Raw genomic sequence first — 26619 nt, 5'->3', positions numbered from 1 at the left:
GTTGCCCCAAGGCAAAGGCCGGCTGCACATAAGGAGAAAATTCTTCCCCACAGGAGCAGTGCAGCCCTGGGGCAGGGTCAGAGCAGGTACCCACGTCTCCATCCTTGGGGACCTTCAAAGCCCAGCTGTGCAAGGCTCTGGACAGCCCAATGCAGCTTTAAAGTTAGCTCAGTTTTTAGAGGACAATTGGATTGGAGACCTACAAAGGTCTCTCCCAACCCAGATCGTCCTTTGAATTTAATAAGAATATGAAAAATTTGCTTAAGGGAATGTAGCACCATATTCACAGCACTGATCATTGATCCCAGGCTGCTCTGGGTCCCACCAGCCCTCTCAGCTCCCTGGGGCTCAGGTCCCCCTGCCAGTGCTTTCAGAAAGTTCCTCCAAAGTCCACTCCTTTTGGAGCAGCAGCTGCATCGCACTGGCTGCTCCTCCCAAACCTGGGGTCGCAGACTTACCGCAGTTATTGAACAGTCGCACCAAAATATCTGTCCTCAGCGCAGACACCTAGACCTAGGTAAAATAAAAAAAATAAGCAGAGATTCACTTTTGTCAAGGTTATCATTAGAATTTATTGATATGAGAGAAACTTCGTATGTCAGTATGTCAGTGGAGGAACAGCACGTCCTGACGTAACAGGAGGACAAAGCCCACCCAGGTGACATTACAGCGGTCTGGTACCTCGGAACTCCAAAACACAGGAGATCACGCACATGGCTGTGGATTACTCAGGTCTGTTTTCCAGGACAGGATGGAAAGACTCCAGCAATAACACCAACGCGTGGCTCGCCAGCCACCAGCGCATGGCTGCGGTACATGACCACAACAGCCTTGACTTCCGTCGCCCACGCCAGGCACTTGCAGCACACATGTGGCAGCAGCAGCTCACCCGGGGCCCCTCAGGTCAAAGGGGACAAGCACCTGCTTGGTGGTGAGAGCCATCCGAGCCCGTGCAGCCCTCGCAGAGCGTGAGATGCCTCATGCTCCATCATGAGGAGGCTGCTCAGAGGACCAGCCCAAACCATGATGCCTACATGCAGTCCAGACTCCCACACCGACCTGCCGCAGGACGACCGGGGGAAGCTGGGAAGCTTCAGGACCAGCTTTGTTCTGCCTGGGGAGCAGACACAGCACACTCAGTCCTGGCGTCTGTCAACGCAGGGGCAGGTTTTCTCTTTCAACGTAACAGCCATAATTATCCTCTTATTAGAGTTGTTTTGGCATTCCCTCCGTCAGCGGTGTCTGCTTACAGAGCTTGTAGCACAGACACCATGCGGCTCGTAGCACAGCGAACACTATGCTGCTGGCCAAGATAGGAATTATCTTTATAACCTTTACTGGAAATACACATTATACTGGATGCTGTTTGGAAAAATAAAAAACAAAACTAAACAAAAAGTGCTGAACTTTAACCTCCCAGCTTATGAAATACTCAGTTTGGTCCGTAATATCTTGCTAAACAGTTACAAAGGGAATAGCAGAGTATTCCCCAGGCACCTGATAAATCCACAATGGATGTACTGTAGAAACAAGCTGAATTCTCTGACCCACTCCAGGGGTATTTCAGAGCCCTATAAAATACTCCAGAGAACGAGCCATTTGTGACACAACAAACAAAAAAACAACCCCAGTTCAAGGAGCAAGGCGTCTCGTGTTGTACAGGAAGCATCCAAAATCAGACGCAAAGCCACCCTGATCAGAACTGGCGGGATGTGGCAGTCCCACCCGATGCCAGATTTGATCACAGCAGTAACAGAGCCTGGGCCGAAGTGCATCTGCCTGGCTGACAGCGCTAAACCTGCTGCAGACCTGAAGAGGGACTGCAGATGCTAGGAATAAATCCGAGTGTGTGCGCAGGTGCGTGCCGGCGATGGCACGTGCCCTGTTCCTTCTCCTCTCACGTGAGCTATGACAAGTGACATAGCGGGTGCTGCTCTCAGCCATTTGCTTTCACCAAATCTAAGTTCCCCCTGCACACTTAACAGCATCGACTTAGAGATCTCATATTAATGGGTACTTATACAGGATTAATTGCACATCAGTCCATTGTGGCTACAAGTTCATTAGGCTAATAAATCTACGTAGTGACAGTAGTACAGTATCAGCTACTTTTCAATACAAACCCCCTACCCTAGCCTTAATTTGCAGGTCAAGAGAAGATCTTCTACTGTAGGGACCTTCCTATGACCTTTAACATTCATTTTTTTAATTTTCTTTTTTTCTAGAAAAAAAAAAATCCAGTGTGGGGAAAATGCACATATATAACAAAAGCAGTGCTTAACAACCACAGGAAAAAAGAACATGATCTTGGACTCTATCAGCATCCTCCGTAGACCCTGGTAGCATTACTTCCAAAGGGTTGCTAAATCCAGCTCCGTCAGTTCTCAAGTCTGTTAAACCATTTCCTAGCTCTAGTTCCTTACTATACAAATCATCTCTAGCAAGAGCCTACAGAAACACTTGCTAATGTGCACAAGACTTCCATTTGATTTAATGGAATAGTTTTAGAAGACTGAAGTCTTTACTTCTACAAATCTGTTCTTGAACCGTGGCTCTCACTCAGGCTGGCACCTTTCTGTTCCAACCAGGAGAGAGCTCCAAGTCCCTTGTAAAGTTTTACTCATTCGTCTTTCCCAAAGGTGTGTGGGTATCTAACAAAACCCCTCTCACAGTATTCCCAGGAAATGATTCAGAAGAGGAGATGATTTTTCAACCAAATGAGATCCTCTGGTCCTGCGCGTCAGACCATGGCCAATAGAACGAGCAGCTGCCATGGACGTCTCAATTAAATACGGTACAGTCAAGGGAGGAGAGCAAGGTGGCCTGACCATCTTCCTGTGAGGTACAGGCAAAGAGACACCAGAGTCACTCTGTTCTCAACAGTTTGTCTCTTTTTCTGGAGTCAAATGTTTGATTCCATTTGTTCTAGCAGGAAGTGGTGAATCATGTCAAAAGTGGGACGATCTTTTATATCCCTGCTCCAGCATTTCAGCATCAGGTCAAACACAGGGTTAGGGCACAGAGGAGTCTGGGAGAGATAGATCTGAAAAGAAGAATACAGCAAGTTCAGTGTTTGTTCCTTAAAAGAATCAAACCTTGACTAAATGAAAACCACAGGACAGCTTCGGTCTAGGCGTCACAAGACACAGCAGTCATGCAATGTTTGAAATCCATTAAGCGTGAATCTGGCAGTGAAGCCTGCATGGAGCTGCGACACCACCTCAGATGGCACTGCAGACACTTTGCCACCTTGTTAGATGAGCCGGTCATAAAACAGTCCTTTGTCCCACAGGAAACATGAACGCTTCAGAGAGATTTGTGTTCCACGTGACAGAAAAACACAAACCAAAACCAAATTTACCACAATAAAATCCAAATACTTTCACTCACCGTAGACAACCCATGTGGCTTTCTAAGCATCGTGACAGCTTGTTAGCAGAGACAGAAAAAACACCTTTTAGAGCTTATCTACAGCACAGGTTGGCATTTTTTTTTCCTCTCATTTCAATACACTGATCTTTTAGACTCTTCACTAGATCATTAATATCTGGGAGACAATGAATAAAACCTTGCATTATTTTATTTCCCTTAATCCTTTAACTTATTTGATACTAAATGTCAACGTGGGGAGAAGAGTAACAACGGGACATCCGCTCTTGGGGCACAGCGATCCTCAGTGGTGCTGGATTGTCATGCTCTGTTTGCCATCGTCACTGATATTTCTGTTAAAGGATATGAAGGCAACCACAGTGGACTGTACGCTCCTGGCTGGAGCAACAGAGGATAACGAGACAGAAAAGCCTTTCAGCATCTAGGGGTGGCCTGAAGCTTCTCAGCATGGATGGAGATATCACAGGGAGTATCTAACCCCTGGGTACTAGCAATTCCTCCTTCCCCACCTCAGTGAGTGCTTTCTTGTCTTTCAGAGGAAACACTAAGGGCAGAGGAAACTGACAAAGCAGAAGAGCAAAAGGTTTGCATAGGACAGCCCAGAATAGCTAAGGAGGACAGTGCAAAGGCAGATTGAGACAGAAGTGGTTTGTAACATGGAAGAAGCACTGGACAGGCCAGGAGGCTCTTCCAGTGGGACTGCAGGAGAGGAAAGTCAGTCCAATGAGCCTGGACGAAGGGCAAGAGAGGTGGGACACATTTGAAAAGATGAGTAATAGAAGCAGGGACTTTTGCAGATGATGTAAGGCCAGCAGAAGGGTCCCAAGGAGATCAGCTTAGATGCAGTCAAGGTCCAGTGAAGAAGTCACATTTGCTTTCTTACCTGCCTTCCCTGGCTCCTGAAGAACTCTCCCGTGTTCTCGATGACTTGCTCATCTGAGAGGAGGCTGTAAGGTTGCTCCTTACACAGTATGAACATCTCCCAGAGGGTGACCCCAAATGCCCAGACATCACTGGCAGTGGTGAACTTGCCCTGTGAACAGAAAGGATGTTGTAAGCCTGGTCTGCCCACAGTGCATATTTAGCAAAGGCTATTTCAGTCTGCTCTCTCTAAACACAAGGATTCCCACCTAGGAAAACGCTCTCCATAAAGACAGTAGAGCAGGTGACATGCTCGGAGCAATGCCCAAAGGGACCAAAGCGCGACACTGCTGCTTTGCATGGCAGGAGCACCATGTCTTTGTGGGCCCATGGCACAGCTTTCACTGGGGCAAACCTCTTGGAACAGGGGGCAAGTCTCAGAGAAAGCTAGAGACTACCATCCCTCCTGAGGAAGTCGGCATTTGCCTCCAGCAGTAGCACAACGCTGTGGGCTGTGGCAGCGGGGTGGAGAGCTGCTGCCTACCTCCACCCAGAGCACAGCAGTGCAGCACAGAAAAACCTTTGAACAAGGAGCAAAGCCCTAGGGGTGAAAGCAGAGCTGAAGCAGACTCTTAGAGGAAGGCCAGGGTAATTTTGATCTTTGCACATGTAGAAGTTGGTGACAGTCAGCTCTCTGCCCTGTTTTCTGTCTTTAAAAAAAAAGTGCCCAAATTGAATGTGTTTGGAACAATATGTTTCTGAAGGAAAAAGAAGCTAGAGATTGCTCACAAAATAACACACAACAATTGGGGGCCGGAGGGCCTGTTTTGTCAGAAAACAGCCCAGACCCAGATTGTCCAGGCTTATCTGGCAACCCTGGTAGCCTGCAAAGGTTTGGAAGATATTCACACAAGAAAGGAGAGGAGTGATTTACAGTCTAGATGAAGCTGTAGCCATGCAAAGAGGGTGAACTTAGAAAAGTTTAGGCCCATCAGCCTTTATGACAGCCATATACCCCCTCCAAGTACATATAAGAATTGTAAGAAGTATAACTACATGACCTAACGACTTGTTTGAGGAAGAAATACTGGGCTGAATACTAGGAATTGCCTCTGGATTGGGTGTGTTTGGGTTGTTGAACCATCTCCTGAGGGGAGCCAGCAGGACCCTTAAACACAAAACAAAACCCCAACCTCAAGCCCAGACTTGGCACGTGATGCTCGTCAAGTTCTGTTCCTGCCCCTCCAGGCTTCACAGCTGGGGAAGCAAGCTCTGAAAGGGAGTTGCTTATGATTCCAGCAGGAATCCTGAATGTCAGAAACAGAACACAAATTAGGCTCCAGATAATCTGCGCTGTATTTGCAAGAGCACCCTCCTTTTCCAGGCTATTAGACTTAGATATGTCCAACACAACCCAACAGACAACTCACCAGAGGCCATCTGTAGCTGTAAAGGCTGTTACACATACATGTTACTTATTCAGGGGGTACAGTGACAACCAGAGGAAGGGAGACAGAATGGTTCTGTGCAGTGCCTACCAGGAGGATGCTTTCCCAGGCCATCCAACGTATCGGCAGCACCGCTCTGCCCTGGATACGGTAGTAATCCCCACTGTAAAGATTCCTGCTCATGCCAAAGTCTGCGATCTTGATGGTGTAGTTGTTCCCCACCAGGCAGTTGCGAGTTGCCAGGTCTCTGTGCACGAAGTTCAGAGATGCTAAATACTTCATTCCAGAGGCAATCTGGGTGGCCATGTACAGCAGGTTAGAGTAGCTACATTGAAAGAAGACAAAAAGTCAGTACATTTCTTGGCACTCAACTCTTCCTTGGCATTTCTTACTGCTTCTCCTTGCATTTGGTGTACTACAGTGACCTGACATTTTATTTTTTGCCCTAACAGCGAAACTAAACTGTCTAGGGCACTAACATCCCAACCTGCCAGGCTACGCCCAGTTCTTGAGCTGCACAAGCAAGAACAGACAACCTGTCCCTGAAATTCAGGGCCCTTAGGATTTGACATCCCTTAGGTATTTAATGTCAAGCATTAATGTCAAGATTTTCAAAGAGATAATGCAACAAAGCACCAACTTTTCATAGAATGCCAAGAAAAACGAAGCTGTATAATCTCAGAATTTCAAGTCTTAAAAATTGCTTAGTTTAGTATTTCAAACCGTCATTATCCCATACTTATAATAGTAAGCATGTGACGTAACATTAAAGAGAGCTTACTTTTTATGTTTAATATAACTAAATATGTAAACTGATGTATTCTCCATTTGTTAAAATTTCTATTTTCCCATTACCAAAATGAAGATAGCTTTAATAAAAAGTTGCACAATACAGAGACAGAATTTGGACCACCTGACTTCCAGCATTCTTCACACACCATCATTCTGTGATGCCCAGCTTCTTTCCCACTGTGCATGCTCAAACACTTCCTATAAACAAGCACTTGTCAAAACAAATCTAATGAACTGTTCACAGTTAATATTTCTCTGTAAAGCTCAAGAAAAAAAAGCCGTACTTGGTGTTCTGGTGGCAATGACAGAAGCTTTATCATTTTATCTAAATTATAATATATCTAACGATAACATATCCAATCTACCTGTTCTAACCAACAGCTAAGCTGCTGCTACAAAACTCCAGAGGCAGCCCCTCTCCCCTGACACAGCACCGGCCGGAGGGTCTGGGCACCACTTCCCTCCCAGCCTTCCAGCACGGTGACCACCACAGCTCACCCAGGTGACACTCAGCCCCGTCCCATCGTCAGCTCAATGCTCCTCCTGATCTGCATGGACCCATTGTGTCCCCAGAGAAGGAACTCTGGTGCTCACTTTTACCTTGTTAACCTGGCTGTTGGCTTTCTGCTTCAGAGGGGGCTTAGCCTCCAGGCCCTACCTTCTCCCTTCTGCCTGATCAGCTGCCACTTTGTCTCCCTGCTTGGTGATGCTCCTCTTCCAATGCAAGATGGCCAGTCCACCCCATCCCCTCTGCATTCTGGCAGGTCTTGCCAGTAGCTCTCTTCTGGCTCCCAGTGCCCAGAGCATGCAGCTCTGCACACGGAGGAGCAGACACTTCTCAGCAGACCCGTCTCGATGACTTGCTCCATAGCCAGAGAGGCAGTGGGAGATGCATTTCAAACACCGAAGAGCCGTATGGACAGCTGGACCTTGCCACATCAATCAGACACCCGTAGGAACTGGCAGAGAGACAAGCTGCACTCTGGCAGGGGGATTCATTTCAATATCACTAACTAACTCCTACACAGACAGATATCTGAGCCAGCCACACAGGCTTCCTTTAATGTGAAACTCTACCTGGCTGGGAGGGACAAAAGGAGAGGCTGAAAGAGCAGCTGGAAGAGAAAGGAAAACTTATGCGTAGGGCCGAGTAATGGAAAGCAGGGAAAAACCTGGTGAATGCCAGTGCTGAAGTCAGATGAGGGGTGAGAAGGAGAAGAAAAAAGATAGTCTGAAGCTATGGCCAGGAAAAAAAAGAGAAACTGAGTCTAGATGTGAAAGCTCTTTCAATTGTGTGGAAGAGACAGGAGACTGGAGAGAGCTGGAACACGCGTCAGCTCATATGTAAATCCTCTCCCATCCTACAGCAGCTCCTGGTGTGTCATGACTCTGTATGTTGCCTGTTTAACATTCCCAGACAGGACCACTAACCACTGCCAGCTACTGGCAGAAGCAGGGGTATTGTCTAGACATGGTAAGACACAGACATCTCCTGCCCTGGCATCTCCTGCACATCTCCTGTCCAGTCCATCAACAGAACTTGCTCTGCCTAACTGCCTAGCTCTTTTAACTATAAATAAATATATGTCTTTGTGGGCGTACATGCCAAAGGCTAAGCAATGCGGTGATTTCTGGTCAGTTTTCTTTTATCAAGCCGAGTACATGATAGCTGTATGTGCAACTCATCTGTGAGGAACGAATTTCTGCAATAGTAGAGATGTTTTCATGTTAGATTTAATCCTTCCATGGAGGAGGGAGATAAGAGCCACTGCAGGCAAAAAACGTTTGTCTTTGCCAGTGAAATATTCTCCTTCTGTCAGCTGATGAAATCTTTCCTTCAATGAAGCCCCACATTCAGCTTCCCTTATGTAATGTTTTTTAGGCATCCAGAGAATGTACAAAACATCTCAAAAGCCTAAGAGAATTCTTGATTTTCATCCCAAAACTCTAGCTGTAATGCATCTGGTTTGCCACTTAATGAAATATTTGATGCAAGCCCAATAATGTAAACGGGTACATCAGTGAACAACGTATGTCAGGTGGTCACTGTGACCAGAACAGCCCCCAGTCAGGGACACTTCACAGGAACATGCATTTCTGGAGGCCTCAAGAACGTCCCATGCAAAGTGGGACTAGTGCCCACAGTATGTGCCGTGGCAGTGGCCAGGCTGGAAGGTTGCTGCCTGGAAGGCACAGCACAAGGAACTGGCAGCTCTGTATGGCCGATTCATCCTAAACACGGGCACCTCCTCTTACCTGACACAGGGGATGTTGTTTGAAATTGCAAATTTACTGTAGATCTCCCTCTGCGACAGGAACTGATTGAGGTCTCCATTCTCCATGTACTCCGTTATCATGCACAGTGGGTCATCACGCACGCACACCCCCAGAAGCCGGATGATATTTGGGTTCTTCAGCCGTGACATGATTTTGATCTCTTTCAGGAAATCATTTCTTGTAAAATGGAAAACAGAGGTTTGAGTCCTAAACTATTCCTTGGTTTAAAGAAAGAAGCAGCACGTAAGAAAGTCCCTGACCACAGAGACTTTTACACATCTGCATACAGTGAGTTTGAGAGGTGGTTCTGGGCTTGTTTGCAGCATCTATCCCTTCCCCAGAAAACAGGATTAATACAGCATTTCAGTTTGACATCGTCTGTTCCTACCTTCAGCTCTCTGCTTACATCCTGTTACACAAACACTCAGCACCCTCTGAGGCTTCTCTCTTACAGAGTCAATAGTGTTAAACCATGTGAAACTGTTGCCTGGGGAGTATTTGCTTTCCTTCTCAGGTGGTTGGCATTGGGGATGTACTTACCTGGCTGTTTTGTTGACATCTGATCTTAGCATCTTCACCGCTACTAGAACCGGCTGGTGAGTGAATTCTGAAGAAGACACCCCCAGGAACTCCAGCAGGCCATCAGCTTCACAGAGGTGCACCTGCAGAAAGCAATGGCAGCTATGAGAGCATGCGCACGCAGAAAGCCACAGCAAAACAACGACACACTGAGGTCATCAATTCGGTCAGCACTGGTAGAACAACTAAGTGAATGATCTAATGGAAGTGACATCGTTCTGATGACAAATAGCCCATAGATTGGCCAAAAATCCTGGACAAGACTGTGTCTGTACACTATATAGCCCACAATGTAGAAACAGACATGGATTGCAGCTTGATGGGTCCCCACGGCATTTAATTTACTCCACACATGTGCTCAGTACATGACTGGAGATATTCAGGAAGGTCACTGCGCCTGGAGCTGTCTGCGTTACGATGCATGTGCATGCAGACTACGTGGCTGCAGCACATCTGGCATGCCTAGCACATCACAACAGCTGTACACGTACAGAACTGTCCTGCAGCCTAGCCTGGCTTGAGTCACTGCTCAGACTTAACTGAGGAGTGTCCAGAAATTACAGACAGCTTTCCAAAACCCTTTAATTCCAGAAAAAAATGGGAGTAGTGTATGCGTGTGTGTGTGGTGTGAACACCTCACCTGTGAATGTACTCAAAGGCGAAGAGGTGAATGCTCTTAGGAAAGCACAGAATCCAAAGTTTCTTTCAGATCAAAAAAAAAGGAGTAAAGATATGAAATTACTGCCAGGGTTGTATAAAATAGAAGGTGGGGGAAGGGATGCAATAAAACATTTGCTTAAGAAGTTATCAGAATGCACATTAAAGAGGAGAACTGGGCAAGAAATCCTGGAGTAGGTAAAACAGGCAAACTGAGCGCGCAGGATAGGAAAAAGGACTGAAGGAGGGGAGCAGACCAGATGTGCTAGCAGAAAGGTGAACATAATGGGAGCTTAATTTTATGTCACTTATATATATTATATTGTTTATATATTTTACAATGCACCAAGAACTTATGGTGAAGAGAAAGAGGAGACAGCATAGAAAAGCTACAATTCAGAAACAGAAGTACAAAAAGGCTGCTGCAGTTACATGGATAATGAAATCTGCTGGGGTGAAGTACAGTCACAAGACTCGCTCTCCTTAAATTCTGAAAATCTAGCAACAACATCAAGTAGAAACCAGTTGTACAAGCCAGGAATAAGAAAGAGAGCCATGGTGTTGGGAGCTTGTATTTGAAATGCTCATAGTGTATCACTGAGTCCAGAAAGCAGAAAGTTAGGAGCAGAAGAAATGCCTTGAAAGTTATGGAAGCCCCGGGTGAGAGGTGAAAAAAGCAAGAATAAGCCATGGTGCTAGAAGCAAAATTGCATGCTGAGCCGGAGCAGAGTATATGACGATGACCAGTTTGGTGAGACTACAGAGGTGAGAAGCAGAAAAGGGAGCACAGTGATGCAGCGTATTTGCAAAAATGAGGAAAAGAGCCCGTGACGCAAGGTAAGGCACAGGCCATGAATCAAACACCAAGGAAAACGGGGATGGAGAGCCTGTCTGCTGCTGTTTAACAACACAAAGGAGGAGAAAGCTTTGGCAGTTATTAGAAGGAAAGGAATGAGTAGGAAAGAAAAACCAAAAGCAGAACGGTGAGAAAAAAAGCAAAACTCTCATTTTTGGAGTACAAACCAAGACAGCAGGATTCACACCACAAAAGGGGCTACACTGACAGCCAGGTGAAGAGACTGAGGATGTTAGCACCTTTCCAGTACTCTGATTGATCCAGAAAGAAGTGAGGGGGACAGGGAGGGAGGCTGGGGGCAGGGAAAGTGCGCTGTCAGTAGGAAGGAACTAAAAGTATTGAACAAAAAGTATGAACAGCCACAGATGAGAAAGCAGTCAGTAAAGAGCTGTGCTTTGCCAAAATGTAGCAAACAGAATTTTTAAGGTTGTGTTTGAGGAGAAGCTGGGGAGGATAAAAGAGAGAGGAAGAGGGAGCAAACGAAGGGAAAATCTGGCTCAGTAATGTGTGGACACAAAGCAGGGAGTGAAGAAAAATAGAGGGTGAAACATTCACAGCTCACAAGAGGCCCAAGGAGTAAAGAGAGAGCTTGGCAGGACACAGATGTGTGTATCATGCTGCCTGAGGCTTCTGACACAGACTGGGACTTGAGCAAGCAGTGATGCCAGAAAAAATGCAAGGGCACCACAATGCCCGGACAACGTCTGTCTTAGCCAGGGCCAATGTGCAGAGCCCCATCAGAACCTCCACCTGCTAATGTGAAAGCTCTTTTTACACCCAGGATGAGTTTGCCTTGGTTGGAATCACTACTAGAGTTGATATTAATCACCCGTTTGAGGTGTCTGTGGAAGAGCATGAAACAGTCTGAACTCACACTCCCAGGCCTTTCCTATAGGGCCATAAATAGGGATAGAGGCAGCAGACAGCCCGTCTTTGTAAAGCTCATCTGCTATGAAAGACTCACACATGGCACCGGGCAGCAGCCTCAGAGGTGCAGAACTGGGCTCTCTGAAGCCTACCCTAAAGGACATCAGCAAAACTGAGAGACCTGGTCTAGGGGAAGGTGTCCTGCCCATGGCAGGGGGGTTGGAACTCAACAATCTTTAGAGGTTCCTAACTACCCAAACCATTCTACGACTCTACAGCAAGGACATGTACTAAATACAATACTGGGATGCAGGTCCCCCAGCCCCCACATGTGCTGCTGTGCCAGAGAGGCAGCTGAGAAGATTTACTGTGCCACTCAACTCCTTTCTGTTGGAGAAAGCGTGGAAGAGACTGGCTGTACCTCTCCAAACTGTCCTTCTCCCAGCTTCTCCTTGAGTCGTAGCTGCTGCCGTGGGAATTCGCCTACTGAGATGTCCTTCTTGGTAAGTGAATCCACAGTGAGGGCTGGGACTGCATACATGTTGTTGCCTGTCACGCCTTGGAGGTGGACAATATCCGTTTCAGCGTAGTGAGGAACATTGTTCTGAAAGCCTTGGTGAGGTGTAGACTTAGTCAGGTCAGGCTCAGCATAGTCCCCGCTGCACACTGAGGAAAAAACAAAGACGGGGAGTCAGACACTCTTACTCCCTTAAAACCAGTATGGCCTGGCTTCTACTCCTCTGAACCCCGCAGACCTCTGGGAACTAAGCCCAGATGCATGCCTGTTAACCTTATACCAGCGTACATCAAGATGGAAGACTGTACTTTGTTATAACTAGGGCTTAAACCAGGACGAGCTGCACTTCTTCCAACTCCAGAACAAATGCCTGTGAGTTGTGAGTGAATTTGTGTTAATCAGCTCCCTGATCTATCCAGAGAGCTAAAATTCTTGTCCAGACATGGAGGCATGAGTCTGAAGTGGTTACTTGTTTCTGATTCATCCTAAGTTTGATCTGTTCCTTTTACTTGACGTACAGAATGTTGCTTGCAACATCAAACTTGCTCTAGATTCCTCTCTGGAGATTGAAGTCTCCATTTTCTACGTACTCTGTTATCATGCTACCCTATAGCTCTTACAGCTTATTCACATAACGAGTTATCCCATGGTATTTATAATTAACTCCCTGTATGGTCAGTAATAGCCAGAACTATCGTTCTGTTTTAAATTCACATCCTGACTCAGTCCAAATCAATCTCCTTCTGTAGCATAATGCTGGACCTTAGCATGTTGTTGGTGCTTAAGGAATGCAGCACTGCCCTTACACTCGTTAATCAGCAGTGCCATCACTGAGTACAAAAGCCTCTTGGACGTGTTCCCTTCTGTGTGCATCCAAAAGCTCCCCGGGGGCTGGAAGCCAGTGCACCACTGACAACCCCCTGCTGCATTTGCCTCTGCTTTTTCTATGGGAATTTCAAAGAGCCTTTGCTGCAGGGAGAGGTGCTAAAGGCCTTCTCCTCTTCCACCAGCCAGTCTGGGCAGCCTGGGAGTGCTGCAGGCAGTGATTCCACTGCCAAGGGGCTGAGACAAACTATGACTTGCTGCTGTACTTGCCAAAACCAGCTCCTAGAAGATGACCTGGCTAACACATAAACAATCTTTAAAGAGAATAATAAAAGGCCACCACCCTCTAGTGGGGCTGGTGCTTCATCTACCAAGGTTACACACTAAGAAGTTTCAGAAGTTCAGAATACTGTCTTAGGTCCCTGGGTTAGTACTGCAATGTAGTCAGAGAAGATTAGTCAGACACTGGAAACTGGCACATACTCACAGGTGAGGGAAATAATAAAGGAATAAATACCTAACTTCTGGTGACTGATGATTATATTACCTGAATCCTCTGCACTTTGGGAGAGCTCTGGAAGCTTATGGAGCAGCGTAGCTGGCTGGTGATATTCCAAATCCAGTGGAAAAGCACGTTCATAGGTGGGATTTGACTGGTGGATCTGTGTCTGGTTGTTGGCGATGGTGTAGCTATAGAAGGAGAGGCGAACTGTGGCATCTTCCTCCAGGATTCGGCGTGGGGCCTTCCAAAAAAGAGAAAAAACTGCTGAGGTGATGCTCAGTTGTTGAGTAATGTACTGGCTGCAACTGCAGCAATTTCCAGTAATGTCTTGGATAGGACCTGCATCCTCCCCTGCTGTGGGAACAGAGATTTAGCTACTAGATGGAGCAGGGAAAACCCTGAACTTTCCATATAATTCAGACCTCTTTAGGGTTAATGCTTAGAACTAAACTGTTTGTGCCTGCAAAGTAGCCCCATTGTATTACCTTTTCCAACCTTTTCTGAACATACTGCTTCCAAAGAATAATGACTATAATCATCAGGAGCAGAAGAATAATAGCCACAAGGCAGCCCACGAGGATGGAGGTATTGGAATCATCTGCCTTCTCTCCTATCCAGGTGCTGGTTACAGAAGATGTGGTTTCTGCAATCACAGAGGAATTAAGAACAATCTGCCATTAACAAAGCACAGGTTGTTACACGTGCTGGCTGACTTCCATGAGACCATGTCCCTTTCCATAGGCTGGTACAGGCGAGGTCTTCAGCAGCTCCCTCAGTATTAACATCAGCTCTGCTCCCGTTTTGCTCTAATCACAAATTCTCACTTTGGAGGCTCCCAGCTAAGAACTGTGCAGAGGACTTCTGCAGCCACACACTGTTCTTAGCATTGGAACAGATCCCTTGGATGGATCCATGTTAAAGCAGACAGCTCTCAGAGTTTCACTGGCTGCACGTATGCATTCGGCCTACTTGCTCTGAGGCAGCCTGGGCCAGAAGACACAGCTGAGGCTTGGAGGACTGCGAGATGCAGCCCTGCGTGCAAGGGCAATAACCAGGCCATACCCAGGTCTCCAGAGAAGGAGACACTACATTAGCTAGGATGTTACTATGAAATCCCCCAACACTTGAGACCTTAGTGACAGAAGTCCTTACCCCAGGTGCCCTCGGTAACGTTGTGTGCTGTTTCCAGGAGATCTGTTGTGCTTGTGGCTACCGTAACCAAAATAGGATTTACGCTCTCCATGTCTGTGGGAGGGAAGGGAAGGTGTCAGTCCAACAAAATCTCTCTGCTTCTGCCAGCAGTCTGTGCAATCCTGACCATAACCCCTGCCTTCCCAAGTGGGACTGGGCTGAGATCCACACAGCAGATCATGAGCAATGTGAACAGTTATCTGCTCCCTCCGAACTTCCCAGTGTGCCTGCAGGAGGCTGCACAGCCTCTCCACTGAGCAGCCCACACCTCATGACCACAGCAAACTGCCAGTGCATGCAGCATCCTTCCCTGAGCTTGGCCAGACAGCGGGGACTGAAGCAAGAGCTTTTTTTTTTTTTTTTCTTTTTTTCTCCCACCTTCCTTCTCATTTAAATATGATTATAAAAATTGTCACCCCGGGCTGTGCTGAGAGCCTGCCTAAATCTCACATGTAACAGGGAGGGCAGCCAGCAGGGGCTGCTATCAGCAAGATAAGCAACAAGCTGCAGAGCTCTCCTTTCCAGCAATGTCTTCTCACTATAGCTGCTGATGGACCTGGAAAGCTAGAGCCACAACATTTACGCATCAGTGATAGCTGTTTTCTCCTAGACTCTGTCGAATCCCCTGCAGAACTTTTCAAAGCACCACATGGTACTTGCTTCTGTTTCATAGTTAAGATATAAGCAACAAAAGTTTCAGCCTCTTGTGTTTTTTTGTTGTTGATGGTGGTGGTTTTGTTTGTTTTTCTAAATATATAAATCTGCAATCTGCTAACTTTATTGCTACCTATAGATGTAGTTCAATTATTCATAACAAAATGCTTAGTAAAAACAGGTGAAAATCGACCCGAGGCAGGCAACTGCCTCAAATAGAAATGTCCTACAGTCCAGTTTTTGGTTGCCCTGATGGCATTTCTGCTTACGTGCATCAGTATCAGCTTGAAAAGCATCCTCTGTAGACTGGACCTTTCTTTCTGCCTTTGCAACTCTCCCAGTGTTTCTGCTACCTTCTCTCCACTGTGTAGCCCCACAGTACCTTACTGTCTTACACTAACCCCACAGGTCCTGCACATCCCCACTGCCATTTCTGCTCTCCACCCTCCCCAAGATCTACTCGACTGGAGAAACACTCACCTGACTGAAAGGAAATCTCGCTCATCATCATCCAGGTGTCAGCAAAGTAGAAGCGGCAAAGTATGGCTTTACCCACATGCTGATTGAGGGGGACAGTCACAAACCTAGCACTGGGGTTTTTGTCATCTAGGACAGTTGCCACTCCAACAGGTTCAGGCTCCCAGTCTGCAATCAGGCGTGGTTTGAACAGACACTCCACCTTCTGGAAGATCTTCACCCCCTTGGAAAACATGTTGTTGCAATGCACCTAGAAAAACAAACAAAACAAACAAAAAACCAGGTCAGATCTATCTGTAAAAAACCAGGAAGATCTATTGAAACCAAAATCAGTCCCCAGGGATTCTGTTAACAAAGACTTTCTGTTTCTAACATCTCCCTCATCTCCCTGTATGGATACTCTGAAACCAAAGTGACTTGTTCAAGCATAGCTCCATCCACCCAGTGTGCAATGAGAGCATTTGGGCAAAAATGTGATTCTGAACAGCTCTTAGCTGCTGTACACACAAAACCAACAATGATGGTAAAATTTTGGCAGGCTCTTCAAAAGGTCCATATAAAAATCGATCAACCAAACCCTGTACTCATCTAAAGCCTCAGATCAATTCTTGATCCTACAAGAGAAGAGAAAACTGTACCTGGACTCAAGCCTCTTTTAGAAAGCCTCCAGCTTCCACAGTCTAAGGAATTTCTTCCAAAAAATAAACAAGCAATACGTGCAACCTTGAGAAGAAGGTTCCCCTGACATACAGGGCTTCTGCTGTGGTTGCACATTGAAGATAACTGAGGATCTGCATTTTCTTTATACTGTCACGTAAGCCTGCATCCATCAACATCTCCTGGTGGCTCAGTACACCGCCAGGTTGTCCTTGCTGCACTGACTCCACTAGTTTAGTCAATGATGCTGGAATTTAAACCACCATCACTGTGCTGCCAAGCTACATCGCAGTAAAACACAGACATCCTCTCCAGTCTCTGAGTTATGGCTCCACACTCCTGGCTTTCAGATGAAGCAGCTTGCAGACTGCTTTCGAGCTGACTTCACAGATCTGTATTTGGGATTTACCCTCCCTGGCCTTACCCTCCCTGGAGCTGGTAGCACTTTCTCCCCTTCCTGCTCCTGGGCTGCACCCAAACCAAGAGGCTCCAGCACAAGTGACATCTCCACCTCCCCAGGCTGCAGCACTGCAGACCACTCAAACACACGGCACCCTCCCAGGTCTCTGGCACTTCCAAGGAAGTGGGCTTTGCAAGGAGATGAGGCTTGGAAGGATCCTTTATGCTGCTACATGGCCTAACAGTTATGCAAGCATTGCCCTGCCCCTTTTCAAACACATAAATACAACAGTTTAAGTTCTGCCATGCAATCCTGAAGCCCTGGACCACTGTATTTGGCACTGTAGCCAGTGACCAGGAACCAAAGGTATAAGATGATCCTTAAAGCCATCTGTGGCCCTGCTCCTCTGTTTTCATAGCCACGGTGGTCTGAACCTCCCTAGTGACTCCAGAAATTATTTCCTAATGACTGTGGAGTCTTTGCAACTGCGACAACAACAGTTTCCAAAGTGAATGCAGCTCTGAACCCTATTAATTGCTTGGCCTCTGAAATCTTGCAGTGAATAGCAGTGAAGCAGTAATGAGGACAACAGGCCTAGTGAGCAGGGAGAAGACAAAAGAAGGGTATTCGAGCATAATTAAGAACAGATGAAGCTTAGAAAACATTATTCAATATGGAGATATAGTCATCCATAACAAGGCAGGGAAGCCTGACATCTGCAATATACCGTCTGTGCCATATTTGGACAGGAATTGGATATGTTCACGTCTTGGACTGATACAGAGACACTTTCTATTCCAAACACCACCTACTGAAGTCCAATTTTATAAAATGCAAGCCTAAGTAGTTTGCAATGCAGTTGCAATATTTGCTAACATTTATTTTCAGTACTTTCTTGGATATTGGGGAAGTTCAGAAGACTGGAATGAAGCTAACAGGTATCAAGATATAACACAAAGAGTAAGACCACCTAGTCTGTGCAAAATAAATGCACAGCTGAAACAGGTCACATTCAATAAAGAATGAAGAAAAATTTATGCTAATCAATACAGTTTTATAAGTAAATACTAAATGAAGTAACTATTTTTATGAGCTTATGTATTTGGTTGATCAGGATCGCTGCGTTTACATGAAAGATCTTTATAAGGCATCTGATTTACTCATTAGAACACCGACTCCAATTAGCATAATATCAACTCATGAATTATATTAATTTGACCAAAATTTGTCAACTAGTAAGTCTTATAATGTAAAAGGCACAAATGACTCTTTTCTAGGTTATTTTGCTAGTAGGAATGTATTCCTCACTCGAGGTTATTCACTACTCTTTTCGATGACCTGAAAGAAAGCAGAATCACCAACAATGAAATAAGTGAAATGAGGAAAAGAACTGCAAAAATCAAACAGCTTCCTCAAACTAAATTGAACAATGGACTGGGTTTGCTGGACTGGCTCATTTCAAGGCAGTGAACTCAAGAACAAGATGTAAGTAATGCTTTCTGCACTGGAAGCCAGTAACTTTGAACTGACTTTAAGCACGATACCAAAGTCTTAATGAACATTGGCTCCTTACCCTTTGGCTAAGGGGACTAATATGATCACAAGATTCATAAACAAAGAAGAATCGTCCAAGGCCAGGAAATTGGTACCATTCTTTTATGTAGTTTGATGAAAAGTCTGCATCCAGTTCCAGTTTCTATACCTCCAAAGGAGTACTGGCAAACAAAGGATTAGAAGACAGCTACCAAAGTGATCTTGGGTTTCACAGGACATTGAGAAGTTCAGCCAATTTAGCTTACTGAAGCAAATATTAAGAAAGTGATTTAGTCACAGCATAGAAGCAAAAAAGTTTCTGAGAAGGCAGGATTCCTACTTTTTGCCAGCAAAAGCAGGCTAAGAGCCAGTGGTTGCAAGTTAAAAATAGACAAAATATAACCAGGGTAAGTAACCACCAAAACAATTTACTTAAGGATGTGGTGGGTTCTCCTTCATTTGAAATCTTTACAAGAAAAGCCACTGATCCTTTTAAAGAGATTCTGCTGTTTACTACAGACTTTAAAAGTTCAGCTCATCCTTCTCTGTGTGTTTTAAGTAAGTTCTGGCAGCACAAGTGCAGACTGAGGTGTCCAGAGAAGTTTTAGGTGAAAATGGAAGCACAACCATCTTCCTTTACCTCAAGGGTCAGGCAGGCCTTAGACAGTAAGCAGCTTGCATCCCAAATCCATCTTAGTTGCCAACAGGGGCTGCCTAAACACTGCTTCAGGTGTCTGCTTTTTATTCCTTAGTTATTTGCGCCAAATACTGAAAGGAGAGTGCCCAAGCTCCAGAGAGCCAAGTGTTCCCCTGCTTCACCTACCTACACTGGCAAATCTGGGATGTCTCCTGCGCAAATTTTGACTCTGGTAGTTTCTGCTGTCTGTTGGGCACATTATATCCTCTGGTTTTGGGGACAGAGCCCAGAGAGGTAACATAAAAGTGCCCAGACCCAAAGCCCACCCCAGGCTGCTGGAGAGGGACAACGCTGAATACCTTCATGGAGGTGAAGTTCCGTGGTCGGTCGAACTGAAACTCCATTTCGACAGAGCCCGTGCTGAAGCTCTCGTTCTTCCAGCCAACATAGTCATAGCCTGGCCACACACGGTACTGGTGGCTCTGCGTGAAGTCATCCAGTCCCAGCACACCGTCCGTCAGCTGGCCCAGCCCACCGTACAAGTGCCTAGCAGGAAAGAGCCAACAGTTACGTAAATCCCAGCTGGGAGAGCTCAGAGGGAAAGCACTTGGGTCCTTCAGCTGGCACCAGAACATTTGTTTGTTTACTCTTCACACATCCTGGACAAGAACTGGTTCCCTATTATCAGGCAACATCACATTTATTCAGTTCAGACTGGGCTTTTAAAAGCCTCCCCTGCTTTGGAAGAGGCAGGAGTTTGTACACTGACAGCAAAGCCAAGCTATGAGCAGAGTTTGTCAAGAAGGAAAACAGAGACCACAGACAGCAATGGCGAATGTTCTCCGAGCAGCAACCTTTACTTGCAGCATTTTACCATGGAGCTGCATGGGAGGAAACCAGTTCCCTACCGTGGGGAAACCAGTGGGGAAAGTTTTGCAGACAGGCACAGAAAAGCAGAAAACAGAGCAGGGAGACCATGGGTAGCTCACCCAGCCACAGCCAGTTGTATCTGGGATTATTTCTGGCATTGCTGCTTGTACAAGAGGGGAGCATTATTGGCCCCATTTGCAGAGACATTAAGATTCTTCTCCCAGGACCCTGCCTCATTTCACTTCCTATCCGAGATTGCAAAGCCCACTGGGACAGTGCTGAGAAGCTGTACAGAGTAAAAGATGCCAGATGTGGAACACTCCTGACCCACCTGCCTTTTGGGAGTCATTCCTGGGATGTCCCTTGTCTTACGGCAGGGAAAGTGCTAACAGTTCAGCAGTACTAGTGCCTGAGCTCGCTCCCTGGACTTGTTTCATTCAGCTCCTCTGGGCAGTCTTTGTAACCTGGGCTGCTGCTGCATGTGCTGAATAAGCTGAAGGTCCCCCAGCCCATTCCAGGTGTGCCCTCAGATCAGAGGGATTTGCATAGGCCTGCATACCTTGTGAGCTCCAAAGGAGGACTAACAGTTGGAAGAGGTGGATTCCTGCTTCCAGACTAGGCAGGCACACAACCTAGAGTTCAACTAGCTCTAAAGACCCCTTGCTTAGCACGTTGGGTTTTGCGCCTGCATTTAGAGCTTCCTGACATTCCCCAGCAAACCCAGTTTCCTAAGTTAGAGCAGGACAGGTAAGCGCAACAGCTACTTCTTTCTGTACCTGTAAGCCCATTTTCCCTTACATCCAGCCTCCCACTATATCAGTGCAGGTCAGTGTCTGATACTTTCAAACATAGTTACCTGGTATCTTGCAACACCCTTCACTCATGAAGAATGTACTTTTTCCACCCATATTTTAATCTTAAGCATAATAGAACACAAGTAACTTAGAAAATTACCTCTGAGCATAAGGAATTTTAGGCATTAGTAAAAACTTTCATGGAAGTTAATGACATATGAAATAGGACTTGGAATATAAGCACCTTAAAAAAATCAATGGATGACGACAGGTCACTGAAGTCACCTATTAGGCACATTCTTGCACAAGCAGGGATATGCTGCCTCAAGAGGAGACCCATGCCCAACTCTATCTGAGGTTTCAAGCCATCTAAACACATTCAAATCCATTTATAACAAATAAAGTGGTTGCACAATGTCTGAAAGTTATTTAATATTTCATATTCAGACTGTTAATGAACTCTTTCCATAAAAGTTAACTGTTGGCTAAACCAGTCACCTCAAAACATTTGTTACACACCACCCTATCTAATTAATCTTAATGATATGAAAAATTAATGGTCCTTGTAATGAGCTGTCAAAATCCAGTTATTTTAGTCTTTTTGACTCCAAATTGGAAAAGCATCATACCCAAGAAATCTCTACAGTGATTAATCGGGCACCTTCCTCTCATACCACTTTGGCAGCGGTATCTCTGCTGATTTGAAGCTTCTTGCAGGGAGTGATGCAACTTTCCAAGTAGTTTCAAGTCCATCAGAGCTTTCTTTTCAAAAACAGTGTCTCAAAACTGTCCAGAAGCTCAGAGTTATCAAGTGCAAGCCTAGAGTTCAAGCGCTGAGCATTTTCTCGGATGCCCAGTTTACCCCGAAGACCTCCTGCAACAGTTTAAGATGCAGTCTGCTGGAGAATGCACTTCAGATACCAAACTCCAGAAGCAGCAAAGGCAATGGAGAGGGGAAGGACCTTCATCTGCTCCAGGGACACTGGGACTACACAGGCTGAAGATCCAGCCAGCTCTCCCACTCCAATCTGGGGCAACAGAAGAGTAGCAGCACCTTATGATCTGCAGTATCAAAGACAGCTTAAAGCTACGCCTGACCCAATAAAGAAGTCAGCGCACTGAATATGGTCACAATTAGAGACCAAGAGTGATGAGGGCTTTAAGGCAATCCCATACATCAGGACTGTCTCATCACATCACACCGCACAAAAATAGAAGCCATGAACAAAGACAGCACCGAGCTGTATAATGACAGACTTCCTTTTGAAGAGAAGCACCAACAACTTCCAATAACAAAAGTTTGTTTCCTGCCAGCCCTTGCCAGCTGGGGGGAATGAATTTGTCACATCATGAGCCCAAGCCCTCCTTTAAAATAGCAACTAACAACATGTCAAAGGACCTGGAACAACAAAGCCACTGAAATAGCAAACGCTTTGGAGAATTAAGAGGCTAGCTTGCTGCTAGAGAGGTCTCACCAAAGAAGTGTTTGGGATACGAGATACTAATGACAAGGTAAGTAAGAAGAGAGAACTTGCACAGTGACCGAGAGAACAGGACGACTTCTCCCACCTGCGCTCCTGGTAGCCATCATAGGTCGAGTCATTCAGATAAACGATGGGGAAGCCAGGAGCCGCTATTGTCCCTCCTTCAGGAATGCTATAGGATGCCAAACCATCTAAAAGAGAAGGCCATATACCTCAGAAACACAGCAGCAGCAGCCTTCCATCATTTCTGTCCACATGAGCCTTTCATTCATGATGTGGACCAACAGAAGCAGTTCGGTGGGCCTGGAATTCCCTCTGCATACTTGGGGACACAGGTGAGCCCCAGTCAGCGTTGTGCAAGGACTACTGTCCTGCGGCAGGCATGGGAATTGCTACTTACCGTACCAGACACAGCCGTACAGCTCCACCCTCATGCAGACGGTCATCGGCAGCTCCGTCACAGGGATCACCCGGATAAAGCGAGCAATGATGGGAGGCCGAAGATCTTTCAGGACCACATCATACGTATCAATGTTGCCTTGGATCACCTGGAGAAGAGAAGTCCTTATCAGTAACTTCTCCCTGTTGTGCGATTCACGTGTACAGGGGTGTAACTGCACCCCAACACTTCAGACCAGAGAGATTTCCCACACAGTATCTGCAGAGGGGTGGCTGCTGCTGCTCCACTCTGCTATCCAGGCAGTACTCTGGGGAGAGGAGAAAGGCAGGTGGGAGATGCATGCACGTGTGGACCATACCCTGCAGAGACCTTCAGTTCCTAGTACATAACCTCTCTTTCCCTCATCACCAGTTACCTGATAGAAAAAGGACATCAGGACCCTCTATGAAACACTGCACAAACCACCGAAATTTCAGAGGTGCTGCTGCATCTGGTAGATGAAAGTTCCCACAGCACTGCCATAATCACCCCATCCTGCTGCAGTGAGGTCTGATACGTCAGGAACTTTTACCTCCCCTTCCTCTCAGCCTCACTGCAGTTCTGGGAAGGGTCCTCTGCTCATTCTGGCTGATGCCACAAGTCAGTGAGGGACCAGGACCCTGCAGCCTTGCAGGATTAGTGCCACTGGAGAGCACCATCCTTAGCTGGTACCAGAGACAAGGGGACAGCAGCTTGAACCTTTGCCTTTACTGAGCAAACCAGAGCTGGAGGTGACTTTCCTGGTGAGGAGCATCACGTGCTACATGTCTGATGAACCAACATCCTGCGACGTCTCAAACTCAACAGCCCAGAACAGGTTGGTATTTCTCTCTCTCTCTCTCGTGTGTGTGTGTGTGTGTGTGTGTGTGTGTGTGTGTGTGTGTGTGCGCGCGCCCGTCCGTCCGTCCGTCCTCCTTGGACAGAAACATGCCAAGACAGGCTCACATAATTGCAGTCCAAAATCCCAGAGACTGGGCATCTACCAACTGGAAGAGGCCTTTTTAATGCACGCAAATCAGTGTATCATCAAATCAGGATCTTGCACCTACTTCTGCATGTCACTGCAAGGCTTGAGTGATTTTACAGGACGTGTTTACCAGATGATTTGACCAGACCGCAGTGCTTTTGAAATACGGTTTCAATAATGGACTATGCCCCTTACTGTTGACACATTTTGAGAAGTACATGTTTTACAGAAAGTCATTTTTCAGAGGAGCTGAAATGGCAGAAGTAAAACACCATTGTGCACATCATGCCCAGAACAACAGGAGCAGAGGAACAGAAGCATCTTCTCTAAGGACACCAACAGGGACAAATTCTAGGTCTCATGATGGAGAACATGTGCACACAGTGACAGAATATAGGGGAACTTACACAGAATGGAATAGGGGATAGTTTAGGTTACAGTATCACACACAGCTCATACATGCTCATTACGTTATTATGAGTTAAGAGGGAGATCTTGCAAATAACTGACCACACTACATTATAACACCTGACACGAACACAGTCATGAGCACCTGAGAACACTGCCCTGCACAGGACTGGGATGGGGAGAAAGGGGCATTTAGCTGCTTGTGGATGTTGTGACCAATTGAACTCTGGTGCTACTTGAGGTGCAGACTTCACCTAACAACGTAACGGTGAAGAACAGTGACTCCCACAGAGCTTGAACTTGTCTTCCCAGCCTACAGAGCATTTATAGCACACAAAGTCTGAGGGACAGGCAAGGAATATTAAAAGCCAACGGTCTTTACTAATACTACTAGGTATTAGTACCTAATACGATCTCTGGCATTAAATACAGACCCTGCTGTGACTTCCAAAGCAACCCCAGTGCTAGAAATATCACTGTACCCGCTACCTTTCTAATCTGGCTTAGGTCTTCAACCTCCTGAGGCGGGTTTTTTTCAAGCCAGCTTGAAGCAGGGTGATCCAACTCAGACAAGCTGATTTCTTCCCGGGAAGTTTAAGGAAGGTTTATGAACATGACCAGAGTGCTGCTAGTGCCTCACCGTGTGCTTGAGTCTGCAGATAGCAGGAGACTGCTGCAGAGAAGCAGAGAAGCCCGTTTGGGTATGTGTGCTGAGCACCCTCTAAAATCCTTCCTCCTCACAGCTCCCTACATTAAACGTTACTACGAGACATCCAGAACCTCATCTCCATTCCCTGACACCTCCCTTTCTTTTTTAATCACAAAACAGAAATCTGCTTTGCAGCTTCAAATTTAAAGGTGAGTGTCCAGCTGGCAGAGGGACATTCATGTGACATTTTGACTATGGACAGAAAGGTAGCAAAGATCCACAGTTTTTATTCAAGGCAATGGCTGTGATTTGGGGAAGCAGGTCAGGGGAACAACAGTGCAACATCACAGCAAACACAGGAGTAAGACAGAGGATGCTGAGTGCCTGATGATAAACAGGGAAGAGCCAGAAGAAAGTAGGACACACCAGGCAAGAAACAGAGCACGTGCCTTCTGCAGTCTAATTCATAGAGACTTGACTTGAATTTTGCATGCTCCATGACTCAGTTCCTACTACACTCACCTTCCTACCCTGACGATCCTTCCAGGAGATCCAGCGCTCTCCGTTGCGGCTATAGTCAATTCGGTAAGCACGAGCAAATTCTTTGCCCGTGGCACGAGCATGCCGTCCCTGAGTCCCAATCAAGGTGATGAAAAAGAGCTTATGCAGGTCAATCTGGAGGAACTGTACATCTTCTGGTTGCAGCAAGCCAGCTGGGCACCAGGCTCCATCCCCCTCTTCCCTTTGTAAGCTGGTGGAAAACATGCACATTAAAAAAACTTCACTTCCACGGACCCATCCTTCCCAGTAGCTTAGGAGACTCCTTGAAACTGTGAGAACTGGGTGAAAGAGGGCTATTAGCAAGTGAGACGACAGCTGGCTACCAAACACCTCTCCCCTTTGGGCTGATTGTCTCTTGAGACTTATCAGAATGCTGCAGCCAGTTTTGCACTGTTCAGATCAACTCCCTTGGATTTAGTTATGTCTCCTTAACTATAAAGTCATTTCTTTCCCAGAAGCAATGCTTTAATGCTGATCAGAAACAACTATGTTCCTCAGTAGGAAACTGCATATTGCTTGCTTTTTTTTTTTTTTTTAGCATCGCGCCTGGAAAGTGCATCCTTGCTTCTAAATCTTACACAGTATAGCCTCAACCTCTGCTCAACCTCCTGCTACAGCTCTAAAAAGCACCAATAGGAGCCATCAAACATTTTAGAAAAAGCTCTGCCCATCTACAAACTTTTCTGGGTCATCGCAAAACATCTTTCACATTTCTTTCATTCATCAGGCTTGCTAGCAGAGGACACTGCCAGTGACATGATGCGGAACTGTCTGGTTAGGAGTTGAACACTGTGGCACCAGATGCAGGGCTTCAGGTTTTTAACCTCAAAGCGTGCCAAGAAGACTTCTCTAGCAATCAGTAGGTGGAGCCACTAAAGGAAATGCTGCCTTACCTAGGCTTCTCCAGGCTGAGCTGTGCAAGCCAGATGATGGTGAAAGATTTAAATGTGGAAAACTTATCTGGAAACAAGATGGCTGTGGTGTCTTCCACAACAGATTTTCTAGCAAATGGGAAGCCCTTGAAAGGTCCTTGTCTTTCTGACAGCCATCCCAGCTCTACTTGATGGGATTGCTGAGTGCTGTCAGCCCTCATGCATCAAGGAAAGAAGTGCCCAGCAGGAGACACTAGAGGTCAAGGTACAGGCTAGAGCAAAGACTTTCGTCTCAGGTTGGTCAACAATGTGCTGCTTGTGCAAGACTTTCTTCCAAGATGTGGCAAGTAAAACAAGTTATACGAAAGGCATGAAGGTGATTGTGAAATGACAGGGGCAGACGTCTGCGTAGGACGGCTATGATCTCTAACAAAATTAAGTCAGCTATGGGATGT

General features: G+C 46.2%; 1 protein-coding gene across 6 annotated transcripts in view; it reads right to left on the bottom strand.

The window, feature by feature from the left end:
• Positions 1 to 547: 547 nt before the first annotated feature.
• LOC118175365 (discoidin domain-containing receptor 2-like) overlaps positions 548 to 26619 on the bottom strand; it is a 47527-nt gene continuing 21455 nt past the window's right edge. For 4 of the 6 annotated variants that reach the window (XM_035341581.1, XM_035341583.1, XM_035341580.1 and 1 more), the window contains exons 4-17: positions 25254 to 25482; positions 22669 to 22816; positions 22354 to 22459; positions 19480 to 19666; positions 15897 to 16143; positions 14724 to 14816; positions 14057 to 14214; positions 13617 to 13812; positions 12149 to 12393; positions 9309 to 9430; positions 8748 to 8945; positions 5790 to 6024; positions 4274 to 4423; positions 2903 to 3043 (exon numbers count right to left, since the gene is read on the bottom strand). In XM_035341581.1, the coding sequence (XP_035197472.1) occupies positions 2903 to 3043; positions 4274 to 4423; positions 5790 to 6024; positions 8748 to 8945; positions 9309 to 9430; positions 12149 to 12393; positions 13617 to 13812; positions 14057 to 14214; positions 14724 to 14816; positions 15897 to 16143; positions 19480 to 19666; positions 22354 to 22459; positions 22669 to 22816; positions 25254 to 25482 (2455 nt within the window). Of the gene's footprint in view, positions 3044 to 3390; positions 3429 to 4273; positions 4424 to 5789; positions 6025 to 8747; positions 8946 to 9308; positions 9431 to 12148; positions 12394 to 13616; positions 13813 to 14056; positions 14215 to 14723; positions 14817 to 15896; positions 16144 to 19479; positions 19667 to 22353; positions 22460 to 22668; positions 22817 to 25253; positions 25483 to 26619 lie in introns of all 6 variants that reach the window. The other 2 variants (XM_035341585.1, XM_035341584.1) reach the window with 2 other exon arrangements.

This window comes from Oxyura jamaicensis, chromosome 17, assembly GCF_011077185.1.
Source record: "Oxyura jamaicensis isolate SHBP4307 breed ruddy duck chromosome 17, BPBGC_Ojam_1.0, whole genome shotgun sequence".
Taxonomy (NCBI): domain Eukaryota; kingdom Metazoa; phylum Chordata; class Aves; order Anseriformes; family Anatidae; genus Oxyura; species Oxyura jamaicensis.
This window is presented reverse-complemented; position numbering and strand designations above follow the sequence as displayed.